The following is a 13,941-nucleotide window of genomic DNA, read 5'->3' on the forward strand; positions in this document are numbered from 1 at the left end:
TTCATTTGGCACATAATTGTCAAAAAACAAAAGTTAAAAAAACTATTAAATATATTACTCTTATTGACTATCTTATAACCTTAAGGATCCTGTTTTATTTCTAGTATCTTTAATTTACTCGTTCATTCAATAAAATGCATTAAACATCTGCTTAGTGATAGTTCTGCTCTAGGCATTGTGGATATAGTAATGCATCTGTGGAGTTTACCTTCTAGCAGAACCTTAGAGTGAATGAGTAAATACAGTATATCGCATAATTATTATACATTTATTTCAGATAGTGTACCCCAACAAGTCTTCCAACTCTATTGTTAGAAGCTTACATTGAAAAATACAATTCATACAGAAATATATACATTATAAATGCACAATTCCATGAATTTTTATACATAGACCACATGAGTGTAGCCAGTTCTGGGGTCAAGAAACAATATTATTAGCTTCCCAGAAGTTCTCCTTATGTTCCCTTCTAGTTACTGCCTCTCCCACAAAGGGTACATTATCCTTACTCTAACAGCCTAGTTTTCCTGTTTTTGTGCTGTTTATATAAATTTTGTCACATGGTATATATATATTTTTATGTACAAGTAAGGATAAATCAGTCTGAATATGTAACTGCCAGTTATTAGTCAGCATATCACTGTATAGTTCTAGATAGACAGAAGACTCTAGCCAGTCTCGACAAGAAGATTTCATAACTATTTTGAAATGAGCAAAGTGTATACCTCTACAAAGAGTAAATATTTTTAAATTTATAGGATGACTTATGAGAATCACTGTTTAGCTTTCTAATTGAGTTAGACGAAAGACACTGAATGTTTCCCAGGATAACACATGCACACATATATGCAAACATACACTCATGTACATGTACATATACATTTATACATATACATTGTGATTGAATACCTCGAGGAAGTTTACAAATGCTAAGCTAAAGGATTGGAAGAATTTCAAAGAACAGCATGACTTTCCAAAATGTGACATATTTACAGGTCCTGGACTTCCTGGAGTCCAACTGTCTCCTTGGAAATACTTCAGGGTCAGCTGCCAAGGATAAGAAAGGATGAGGGGAAGTCAGAGGCCAAGTCTCCCCATGCCTACTTCAGCAAACACAGTTTTTAGATACACGTGCAGTACTTGTCTTAAAATAACTTCTCTTCATGAAAACAAAACGGTTTCCATGTTTAGGCCAAACTGAATAAGTCTTTTTGTCTGCACTTAGTTTTGATTTAAAGTTGTGAGTGAATAACTGTTGAGATGAGTGCTCAACAAGCCAAGCTTATTCAATGCGTAGGGTAGTTCTTAGGATGAAATGATAGGATTATCAATATATTTTATCACACCTCACCAGCAAACTGAAGACTAACTGCAATTGCTCTATTATAAAGTAATTTACAAAGCAGTGCTTGCATACTAGTGTGTGTCTACACATTTACAAGTTTTCTCTAAGTTAAAAAGAAACAAAAGTAGATTGCTTGAATATTTGTCTTAATTTAACATGAGCAGAACTGCACTCTGCAGATTGGTCTTTGGTAAGTTACAGGAAAAAAATTATAGAGCTTTCCTAAAAACATCTAACATAGTAGCTTCCATATCATAGGCATAGTCACTCAAATATGTGTAAAATATATCAGGGTCCCTTTGTATGTGGGAGTTAGGATAAGAAAATATAATATCAAATAGTTGAAGTGTGAAGAATTATTAATGATAATACTTCCCATAGATAACTGAGTTAATATGCAAAGTGAGATTTATCTAGAAAATAAAAATACAAATAATATTTTAACATTTCAAAGTATTCTTTCTTATTTCAGTGATTGCAAGTTCAATTTTTATTTTTAAAAAGTAACTGTTTTTCACTTTTTTATATTTAGGACTATCGTGCTGTCATTGAGAAACTTCCAGAGGACGACAAACCTAGTTTCTTTGGTCTGCCTGCCAATATTGCTCACTCATCTCAGCGCATGATCAGTTCTCAGGTAACCTAAAAAGAAGATCTACCTTCAAGAAAAGTTGCTAGTGAGCCTGAAGGAGACAAAATTGAATTTGATTTAGTACCGTAGACCCCACAAGCTTTATTTAAACATTTTATTTTATTTTCACAACACATTCCAGTTTTACTTTAAATATACTTTTAAAAATATTTAATTTTCTGATTTTTTTTTCTTTTTAAACTTTTATTTTAGATTCAGGGGGAAATGTGCAGATTTGTTACATGGATAGATTGTGTGTCATAAGGATTTGGTATACAGATTATTTCATCACGTAGGTAATAAGCATAGTGCCCAATAGGTAATTTTTCGATCCTCCCTCTTCTCTCACTCTCCACCCTCAAGTAGACCCTTGTATCTGTTGTTCCCTTCTTTGTATCCATGTATACTCAGTGTTTAGATCTCACTTATAAGTGAGAACATGTGGTATTTGGTTATCTGTTCCTGCATTAGTTTGCTTATGAAAATGATCTCCAGCTCCATCCATCCTTGCTGTGAAGGACGTGGTCTTGCTCCAGCTCCTTCACTTCCTTGCTGCAAAGGACATGGTCTTGTTCTTTTCTTATGTTGCATAGTATTCCATGTTGTCTATGTATCCCGTTTTCTTTATTCAGTCTACCGTTGATGGCCATTTAGGTTGACTCCATATCTTTGCTATTCTGAGTAGTGCTGCAGTGAACATTCACGTGCATATGTCTTTATGGTAGAACCATTTATATTCCTTTGAGTATATACCCAATAATGGGATTGCTGGGTCAAATGGTAGTTCTGTTTTAAGTTCTTTGAGAAATCGGCAAACTATTTTCCACAGTGGTTGAACTAATTTGCATTCCCACCAGTGGTGTATAAGCATTCCCTTTTCTCTGCAACCTTGACAGCACCTGTTATTTTTTGACTTTTTAATAATAGCCAATCTGATGGGTATGAGGTGGTATCTCATTGTGGTTTTGATTTGCATTTCTCTAATCATCATGATGTCATAACATTTTTTCATATGTTTGTTGACCACATGTATTTCTTCTTTTGAGAAGCGTCTCTTCATGTTTTTTCTTTGTCCACTTTTTAATGGGCTTGTTTTTTGTTTGTTAATTTCTTTAGGTTCCTTATAGATTCTGGACATTGGATCTTTGTTGAGTACATAGTTTGCAAACATTTTCTCCTATTCTGTAGGTTGTCTGTTTACTCTGTTGATAATCTCTTTTGCTCTGCAGAAGCTCTTTAGTTAGGTCTCATTTGACAATTTTTGTTTGGGTTGCAATTGCTGTTGGCATCTTTGTCATGAAATTTTTGCCAGGGCCAATGTTCAGAACTGTATTTCCCAGGTTGTCTCCCAGGGTTTTTATAGTTTTGGCTTTTACATTTAAGTCTTTAATCCATCTTGAGTTGATTTTTGTATATGGTGAAATGAATGGGTCCAGTTTCCATCTTCTGCACATGGCTAGGTAGTTAACCCAGCACCATTTATTGAATAGGAAGTTCTTTCCCCACTGCTTGTTTTGTTGACTTGTCAAAGATCGTCAGATTGTTGTAGGTGTGTAGCTTTATTTCTGGGCTCTCTATTCTGTTCTATCCGTCTGTGTGTCTGTTTCTTGGTTCTCTTTGTGGAGATCTTTCACCTGTATACTACTGTTAATACTTCTGATTTGTATTATGAAATTCTCATAGTGAATTTTTCCATTCCAGAAGTTCAGTTTGGTTCTTCCTTAAAATGCCTGTTTCATTTTTCAGCTCTTGGATTGATTTACTGGATACTTTGGATTCCTTGGATTGGATTTCAACTTTCTCCTGAATTTTGTTGAGCTTTTTTGCCACATTATGCATTCTTTGTCATTTCAGACATTTCAATCTGTTTAGGGACCATTGCTGGTGGGCGGGGGATGGGTGTATAGTGGGCTTCTTTGAAGGTAAGGGGACACTGGCTTTTTGAATTGCCAGAGTTTTTTCTGATTCTCATCTGGTGGGGCTGGTGTTGCGTTAACTCTGATGCAAGTTGGGTACACCCAGCTGGGATTGGTTTTGGATGCTTTCAAAGGGCCAAGGCTCTGTACAATGTCTTTATCTGTGGGTGAATTCTTGCACCTGATTTTCGGCATCTATTAGCAGAATAATGTTTAGTGTTGTAGTTTGGGCTGCAATCCAATAGACGGTGCTTAGGAGTAGTGGCTGGTAGATAGGCTCTTAGCCCTGTGGTTTTTTTGTATTTCCTTGATTTCGCAGGCGTGTTCTTGGGGGCGGGGGGAGGGGCGGGGGGAGGGGTGGGGAATAAAACCATCTCACCAGGGCCCCCTCCTTGGCTTTCAGTGAGCCTCCTGTGATCATTGGCGCCTTCCCTAAGTTTCTTTTGCTACGTGTTCGGGGTGGTGGGGCTCCCTCTGACAGGCTGCAGCCGGGAGATAGGCTGGCCATATGCTTTCTGGACCAGCCCTGTGGAGGGAGGTATGAACCACTTCTGTGCTGGCCCACAAACCTGCACGTCCCACCCCTCTCAGTGATCTGAGGGTGGGCGCTTCTCCCCAGCTCCAGTGCTGGCCGCAGATCTGGGCTTAGTACTCCTGAGCTGCATATGCATTCCGGGGACACTGGAGCAGCCCTTGGCTTGGGGTCAGTCTCTGGCTGCGCTTGGGGATCTGAAGTGCCCGTAGGTTACTTGGAAAATACTCAGATAGTGCAGAACACCAAGGCAGGGCTGTGGAGGCTGCATTGTACACACGATCCTGCGGGGTGGCTATGGAGGGGCTCGGGGGTGGGAGGGCCTGCAGAACAGATGTGCCCTAATCCTGTGGGGGAAGCCAGCCCTGCTGTCTCTTGGCCGGGCAGTCAGATGATGCTAGAGCCTCTCGGAGGGTGATGGGGACCCCTGGGGAAATGGGCACTTATGGCCTTACTCTACTGCAGTGCAGCTGTCCTGCACACAAAAGCTCCTGAGCTCCACACCAGCCGAAGCACTGTTTCTGCCTAGTCTCCAGGCAGATCCTCCAGCACCTCCCACATCTCTGGGGGATGTGGAGTCCCCTGTAGCTAGGATCCCATAGGTCCAAGGTGAGGGTGAGATGTCCCTCAGTCTCCTCACTCATCACTTCCTCAGGAGTTGCTTGGGGCCAGGAACAGCCCCGAGCATTATGTTAAGGCACATAGGGTTCCAGCTTCCTCCCTCTTCACCCTGGGCATCAGCCTCACTTCTCCATCTACTCTTGGTAGTGTTTTCTTTCCAAAGATCTGCCCAAATTTTGTTGGATTACTTGATAATTTGGTATCTCTCAGTGGGAATGATTCTTCCTGGCTGCATCTAGTCAGCCATCTTGTCCAGCTCTCTCTATTTTAATGTTTAAACTCAAGTTCTACCCAAATACATACGTTCATGTGTGTATAATACATATATTTGAATACTCAGATAAAATTTTACAATACTTAAGCAAATAAGGTTAATATAATTAAAGGTTATTAAAAGAATAAAAGGTTATTTCATAGACTCCAATAAAGTATTTGCTTTGGGAACCTTATCAATAGAAGTTCAAGAGCCTTCTCTTCAAAGTTCTGTTATTAACAGAACATGGCTTCTGCAACTGCTAGTCTCAGTATCATTCAGGTTCTGGGGAATCTGAATTAGCATAGTTTGGATCAATTATCTAATGAAGGTGATAGGGTAACATAGAGCAGATACAGCCTTACAGACTTAGAGATACAGGAGAAGAAATGCAGAATGTTCAGCATCTTCATCTTACAGGGAGGCCAAGCAGCTACCTATATACATAACTTATTTTGCTCCTGGGCCGTTAACAAGAGCCAACGGTGTGCGGGTCATCTTGGTACTTAGAAGCTGTAGCCTTAGTTTCCCACCAATCTTTTATTTCATGTTAGCTACAAAAGTCCGGTGCTTGTATACCAACACACAGCTCCCCAGGCTAAGTGGAGTCCCAAGGAACAGGGGTTTCATGACAAATTAGGCAGATAAAATGTTCCACGCTTATCTTAACTATGTAGTTTCTAAGGAAATAGTACCATGAGAAGATAGACTCCAATGTTATTTCCCCAGACTGTCCTGATTCAACCCGAACTTCATTTTACTTTTTCTCACTCAAATATACCAAAAAATTATCCCAAATTTATCATAATATGATCTAATTTCTACTAGTTTGTTTTGCCTTAGTATTCCAATTTTTATGAATACTTTTGGGATGAAACGAAGATAACATTCTTCCTAAGGTTTTTTGGTAACACATATTTTCTTACTTGTATTTAACTGTTAGTCTGTTTCACTACTTATTTACTTGAGTACTTATTTTTTTAATTACCATTTTTTACTTAAAAGAGTTTCATAGTGTCTCAATTATTGTAACATTTTATTTTTCAAATTATAAAGATGTATATGCAACTGAACTAATAAAATTTATATATTTAGAGATTTTTTTCATTCCAAGCCACGTTTAAAATGCCCTTATTTGAAAGTAAATATTCAGATACTACAAAGTTTGATTCGACACCAAGCCTGTCAATGTACTTGACAAGAAGTAGATTAGAAAACATTATTTATCATGCACACGTTCAGGGGTATATGAACAGATATTACATCAGGTATTTGATGATTTGGGCTTTTAAGGACAGGCTAATGCCAAAGTTGTATAGCCAATTTTGTACAAATATGGAAGCCGAAAATGAGTACATACATTCAAGGCAGTGACCACAAGTTGTGTCTATCTACTGCAAATTGATGATGATACTTATGTACAGATGCTGTGTGTCAGTAATTAGGAGTTTTTTTCTTTTTGTAACCTGCTGCAGTATACACACCACATAGCGTTCTCAACCACATCAGCTAATACAGTCTTTTCCTCACCTTTTTCACTGTTATAATCACTCTAGGGATGTTACATTAACCAAAATGTGAAAGTCAAAAGCAAGAGACTTTGGGTTTTGTTTTTGATGGTGAGGAGGGGGAGAGATAAATTTGATATATTAATTTGAATTGCCCATGCAATAACATTTATTTGAATTGCCATAAAATATCTATTTGGAAATGTCTAGTAGGAACATAAATAAACGTAGGGAGGCTTCAGATGTAGATATGATAAAAAAAAGATTTGACAAAAAAGCAGTACATCTGTGAGAGAGGAAGCTGTGGGAATTAGAGATTGATTGCTAAGGAGGAAGAAGCAGAAAAGAAAGATGCCTGAAGGTAGAATCCTGGGGAATATCTATAATTAACACATATTTGGAGATGGGAAAATCTTTGAAAGAATTTTAGCAAGAGTGATCTGCGTTCAGAAAACAAGACAAGCAGAAGAACTTTAAAAGACAGTCTTCAGGTGATGGAAAGGGGTGATGCTGGTTGTTCAGGGAGTGGAAGAGGAAGGCTAAGTTATAAAGAATTGGGCATTACTCAGTATTTCAAAATCTTTTCTAGAATCATCTCTGTAGAATGTTGGAGGATAGAAATCTAATTGCAATAGTTTGGGAGGGAAAGTGGGTGAAAAAGTGATGCCAATGAATATAGGTGATTAATTTAGGAAGTTTGGCACTGACCAGATCTATGTCTCTACCAATAAAAGTTAAAGGCAAAATGTAGGTAATCTAATGTGAATACAAGATTCAGGCAGAAATTGTTACTATTGATGTTGGAAGAAACTGAAGTATGTTTTTTCTGTACTCTCTTATAGGATTCTGAGTTATTCAAGGGTAGAGCATGTATTTTTCTTTTTCTTTTTGTTTTCTTTTTTTGTTGGGGGGTGGTGTGCCAGTACCTGTTTATGGATTGTACCCTTAGTATCCTTAGTACTTTCTATTAATGAATATTGCTTTTGTTTTAAAGATATATTTTCCATTTAAAGCAACTATAAATATCATTTGAGTTGATTCAAAAAAATGGTTAAATATTTTTGCTATTAGCATTTTTGGCTATAGGCATTTCAAGATTTCTGTATATCTTTTCTAGAATTACTCTTGCCACTGCTTTTGCTTATTTAAATTCTTCATTCAATACCCAGTCCAAAGCTTATCCTCTCATGAAGCATTTGTATTGATCCTCTGGTGTTTTTTACTTTTATTTATCTCAGCTATCCAACATTATTTGCCTCTAATATAATATTAGAATAGGTTTTGGAATGTAAAGGTGAATAAAAATAGTCCCTGTTTTGAAGGAATTCAGTTTAGTGGGGAGAGAAATGTGTAGAAAAAGTCCCACTGCCGCATAAGTGGTAAAATAGAAACATGTGTTCTACTAAGTATGTATCTTGTGAATTTATATCTGAATAAATACATGTACTTTTCATTTCATTGCTGAAGAAAAACTTTGCATGAATTAGATCATTTGTATTATGTTTGTACAAATTTCTGCAATCAAGACAGTTTGAGTAAATGAGAAACACTTTAAAATTAAGCTAAATTAAGTTCTTCTGAAGAAATCTTTAAAGCAGAAATTATACTTCTCTTATAACTTCAGATTTAGCAATGTTGGAAATTTTGCTTCTTTTAAATTAAAAAAGTAATTGTAGTTTATACAGCTTTTTGTTTGGTTAAAACATACTTTTGTTTCAGAAAATGAAAACTAAACAATAAATTTTTAAATAACTAAAGCTCTAACCTATTATGATTAATATATATCTTTACCCAGATAGCACAATATCTTCTATGTGTTATGTATATTAACTTTTGTCTCCCCAGATAAATAAAACAGTTAAAATAGCACTTAGTAAATAATAGGTCCCTTTATGACAATGCTATTCTCTTCATCTCCTTCATGTCCCTCCTCCTCTTGTACCAAAACTGGCCAGTCACAGTACTTTTATCTCTCGAATTAAGCAGCATATGGCACCAGCAGACTCAGACACTGAGACAAAAATGATACTTCTTTCACTGGATTTCATACATTGGAATGTTAGTAGTCTTTACTTGCTGGTGATCATACTTGGAGTGAAAGAAGGAAGGCTGTTGTAGTCAATAATAAGCAAACCTCAATGATGTAGAGAGCTTGAAAGAGCATTGTTTCTGTTCTTTCAACAATAGAAGCCAGACAAACTGCAAATTTTTAACTTTCTTTGAACCTCTCAGAGATGAAATTGCAGGGCAAAAACTCAATGAAATCTAAGGAGATGCTGCAGTTGCCTAAAAAGAAGATGACACAACACAAACATTTGCTTACCTGGGCATATGCACCCAGGCACTGTTAAGAATTCAGCTAGAATAGTTAATAAATTGGTCAAGGCCAAGTGTAGGCTGCTAGTGTATGAGGGCAACTGATATAGGTGTTCTTACCCCCGTACAGGCTTTTTCTCCATGGTCTCTTACCTGATGAGAGTATTCAGGAGTTTTTTTGTGTCTGTGACAGAAACCTGAGGGAGAGATACACAGCTATTTTGTGGGGAGGGGTCCATAAAACTGCCCCTACCCTAAATAAAAGGAATCTGTAGACCCCCATTTTATGTAAAAGGTATCTTCAGAGGAGTTTGAAACCTGTACTGCAAAAATCACCCTCAAATCCAGCCCAACTCCTCATTTAACACAAATCCCTAAAGGCCTATCAGAAAGAAAGTTACATGCATTTGTAAGCTTTAAAAGTTCCTTAGTCTTTACTGCTCTAGACAAAATTTCAGTTTCCAAGAAAACATTACAAAGTACATGAAAATGCAATAAAAGGTACCACTCCAAGAGACAGAACAATCCAGAGAACCAGAAAAAGATAAGACACAGATGTTGGAACTACCTAACAGAAAATTTAAAATAATTACAATTTTGATGTTAATAGTTCTGATGAGGCCAGGTGCAGTGACTCACACCTGTAATCCCAACACTTTGGGAGGCCAAGGCGGGCAGATCACGAGGTCAGGAGATCGAGACCATCCTGGCTAACATGGTGAAATCCCGCCTCTACTAAAAATACAAAAAATTAGCCGGGTGTGGTAGCATGTGCCTGTAGTTACAGCTACTCGGGAAGGTGAGGCAGGAGAATTGCTTGAACCCAGGAGGCAGAGGTTACAGTGAGCCAAGATCGTGCCAGTGCACTCCAGCCTGAGTCACAGAGCGAGACTCCCTCTCAAAAAAAAAAAAAAAAAAAAGTTTGATGAAAAAGCATGATATGCAAGATTAGATGTTTAATTTTAGCAGAGATATGGAAACTATAAGAATGAATAAAATGAAAGTGCTAGAAATAAAAAGCACAGTAACAGAGATGCAGACTGTCTTCAACAAGTTTATAGACTTGATATAGCCAAGGAAAGAATCAGTGAAATTGAAGATAGAGCAATAGAAGTTACCCAAACTGAAACATAAGGAGAAAAAAATGGAGAAAAAAAAAAAATAGAACAAAGCATCCATGAATTGTGAGACAAAATCAAACAATCTAACCATTGTGTAATTAGTATTCACAAATCCACAAAGCTTAAAGGACGCTGCTGGATAAATTTCCACCACCTCAGCCTCTCTTAAACAACAAACACACATAGGCATAAAATACTAAAACTGAAAAAGACTGAAATACTGAAGCTAGCAGCAGGGTAGAGAAAGTGTTGTGGGAGAAACACACACCACATACAAAGAAACAAATACTAGAGCAGCCTTTTCCTCAGAAGCCATTCAAGTCAGAAGATAATGGAATCGTGGTAACTTTAAAGTGCTCAATGAAAAAACTAGAAACCACAAATTCTAACTCAGCAAAATATCTTTCAAAATGAAATAAAGTCTTTCTTGGCTGGGCATGGTGGCTCACGCCTCTAATCCCAGCACTTTGGGAGGGCAAGGTGGGCAGATCACTTGATGTCAGGAGTTCGAGACCATCCTGGCCAACATGGTGAAACCCCATCTCTACCAAAAATATAAAAAATTAGCTGGGTGTGGTGGCGTGTGCCTGCAATCGCAGCTACTCAGGAGGCCGTGGCAGGAGAATTGCTTGAACCCAGTAGGCAGAGGTTGCAGTGAGCCGAGATCACGCCACTACACTCCAGCCTGGGCAACAGAGCGAGACTCCAACTCAAAAAAAAAAAAATCTTTCTTAAATAAAACAGAATTTATTGCCAGCAAACTTACTCTATAAGATCGTTACAGGAAGTTCTTCAAACAGAAGAGCTATGTTTCCAGGCAGAATATAAATATAATTACATATTAACACACATTTGAATGTTTACAAGCCAAATAACTTTGTTTATAATTTAATACATAGCAACTATAAAAGTATTTCCATATTTTTGAATTCAAAGTCAAATTGTCATAAAATTGTGTGTGTAAAAAATGTAGAATTATTATAAGGTTTATTTGGTTTTTTTTTTTTTGTTTTTTTGTTTTTGAGATGGAGTCTCGCTCTGTCGCCCAGGCTGGAGTGCAGTGGCACGATCTTGGCTCACGGCAAGCTCTGCCTGCCAAGTTCACACCATTCTCCTGCCTCAGCCTTCTGAATAGCTGAGACTACAGGTGCCTGCCACTTCACCAGGCTAACTTTTTGTATTTTTAGTAGAGACGGGGTTTCACCTTGTTAGCCAGGATGGTCTCAATCTCCTGATCTTGTGATCCGCCCGCCTTAGCCTCCTTATGTGTTTTTAAAAAGGAGGCTTCTGAAAACCTTGATGTGTCATTGAAATTCAGTTCTACTATACTGGCCTCCCAAGAGGAAATCCTATATTATTCATGGGAGGGAGTGAATGCGTGGTTGTGGATATGGGTACACATGACTATTTTTTAATGGGATGTGTATTTGGTGGATTTTACCAAGAAGTTCTTTCTAAGGATATATTTTAATTCTAATGTATCTTATCTGTCAAAAATCCAATAAACAGAAGAAAGTTAATAGAAAATTTTATCATCATCATCATTTAAAGACCATAGAAAATTAACTTTAATGTAGAAATTTCTTTTTCTCTTTTAGTGGAAATTAGATTTTGAAAACATGTGTAACTCTAGGAGGTTTCTTTTATTCTGTAATATCATGGTTTTATTTAACTGTTTTATCTTTTTCTTTTAAATTCTTATTTTTCCTTTAGATGTTTGCTAATAATTTGTTAATAACGGTTCAGTGATGGCACATTCTCTAGGCTAAGAACGCTTGCAGCATGTTGCCTAGAAAGAAATGGTGTAAAATTTGTTATTTTTGAACAAAAGTCAGAAAAATATGGGCCAACTTTACCTTTGAAAATATCCTAACTAATTTAATGATTTCAATGAAATCGAGATACAATAAAATCTTAATTTAAAATTTTTCCATCTCTGTTAATTCCTGAGGCAAACACAGTAATCTATTCTAGTCTCTTCAGTAGGTAGCTATGTAGCTAGTAAAACATTGAGGATTCTACTGGTAAAGAAAAAAAGCAAGCAAGGATAGTGGGGTAAATTTGGTATTTCTGGCACAGGTAGGGTAGTAACAGAATTTGGCTACAAGGAATATCTATTGTAAATCAATTATAAATTGTAAATTGGATAAATCAGTTTGTAAATTTAAATATCAAATGTAAAATTTGATTTTCATTCTAACAATTCCATGTAATGAAGTTTTTTTTTCAATTACAAAAACCATTTTTAGTTACCAAAAAGTTTTAGTTGGCATTTTATTACTTTTTAAAATAAATTCAAAGTTTAGTATCAGTATCTAATGTGTAATATCAATATAAATAGCCTATAAATACTTGTCTTAAATTTGAAGATTTTGATATACTCCAGCAATTGAAGACATTAAGTACCCAAGAAATGTCCATTTAAATTGGAAAATGTTCTGGTAAGCAAATTTCTTTTTTTTTTTTTTTTTTTTGAGATGGAGTCTCGCTCTATCGCCCAGGCTGGAGTGCAGTGGCGGGTTTACGCCATTCTCCTGCCTCAGCCTCCGGAGCAGCTGGGACTACAGGCGCCCACCACCTCGCCTGGCTAGTTTTTTGTATTTTTTAGTAGAGACGGGGTTTCACCGTATTAGCCAGGATGATCTCCATCTCCTAACCTCGTGATCTGCCCGTCTCGGCCTCCCAAAGTGCTGGGATTACAGGCTTGAGCCACCGTGCCCAGCCGCAAATTTCTTAAATAATTAAGGTAGAAAGGATTTTTGTTTCATGGTAGAATTGGCTGCTTGTAGAACAAAGACCACAGTAGACTACTACAGTATGATAGTTTTGCAGAATATAAAGATTGCTGTGGAATAATCTTTCCACATGCTGCAGAGAGAAGGGTATTTTCTAGTAATCTTCTCTGCAACTTTCAGCTGTAAAATGAACTTTGTTAAACAGACAGACACCAGAGAAAGGAAATGTTCCTTAATTATTCACCTTGAAGAATTTGGAATTATTTCTTCAGTTTAGCAAAATATCTTGCCCATAATTACCATATGTATTAGGGCTTTCATGGATTAAAATACCATGTTTGGAAAATGGCTGCAAGAGGTATTTTTCAATGTCCCTTATTTTGTCATGGCATTTCTCTGATTTAGCATCCAATAGTGCATTTTAAAGGCATCTATCAGCATTTTAAAATTTGTTTCTGTAGGTCAGTGTTGACATTTCCCTTTGAAAAAAAGAAGAAATGAGGGAATGGAAGGAATAAGCAACATGCAAGTTGATAGACTAATAAACATATTTCTAACCTCTTTAATGACTATACAGTTCTTGGTCCTTTAAGTTTTTACATAACAGAGCTGCCTACCCTGGTTTATATGGAATGTTTCAATCAGAGGCTTCTCCTAGTTTCAAAAGTAGAAATATGGAAAAGTTAGAAGCTGTGCGAAAATTATGATTTAGGAATGAAGGAGAAAAATAGGATGTTTGGTGGGGGAAAAACATAGCTCTGGCCATGAGATTAGCAGAGAGGAGAAAAACATGCTTTTGAAAATTGTTTTTTAAAATGGGAACCTTAAAAGGAATCTCTTTAAGTCTAAGAACAGTGCTATAATTTTTATATTGCTAGAATTACATGAAATACCATTACTGACCCAGCCATCATGTATTACAAACCAAACTATGCCAATCAGATAGCTTTACTTAAACCTCTT

At 36.8% G+C, this 13,941-nt stretch overlaps 1 protein-coding gene across 1 annotated transcript in view; it reads left to right on the plus strand.

Annotated features, from left to right (window-relative positions):
* The window catches only part of DYNC2H1 (dynein cytoplasmic 2 heavy chain 1), a 385,005-nt gene that overhangs the window by 222,869 nt on the left and 148,195 nt on the right, over nt 1-13,941 (plus strand). The window contains exon 82 of the mRNA XM_030918805.1: nt 1,878-1,982. Within this exon, the coding sequence (XP_030774665.1) occupies nt 1,878-1,982 (105 nt within the window). The remainder of the gene's footprint in view (nt 1-1,877; nt 1,983-13,941) is intronic.

This window comes from Rhinopithecus roxellana, chromosome 15 (assembly GCF_007565055.1).
Source record: "Rhinopithecus roxellana isolate Shanxi Qingling chromosome 15, ASM756505v1, whole genome shotgun sequence".
Lineage (NCBI taxonomy): Eukaryota > Metazoa > Chordata > Mammalia > Primates > Cercopithecidae > Rhinopithecus > Rhinopithecus roxellana.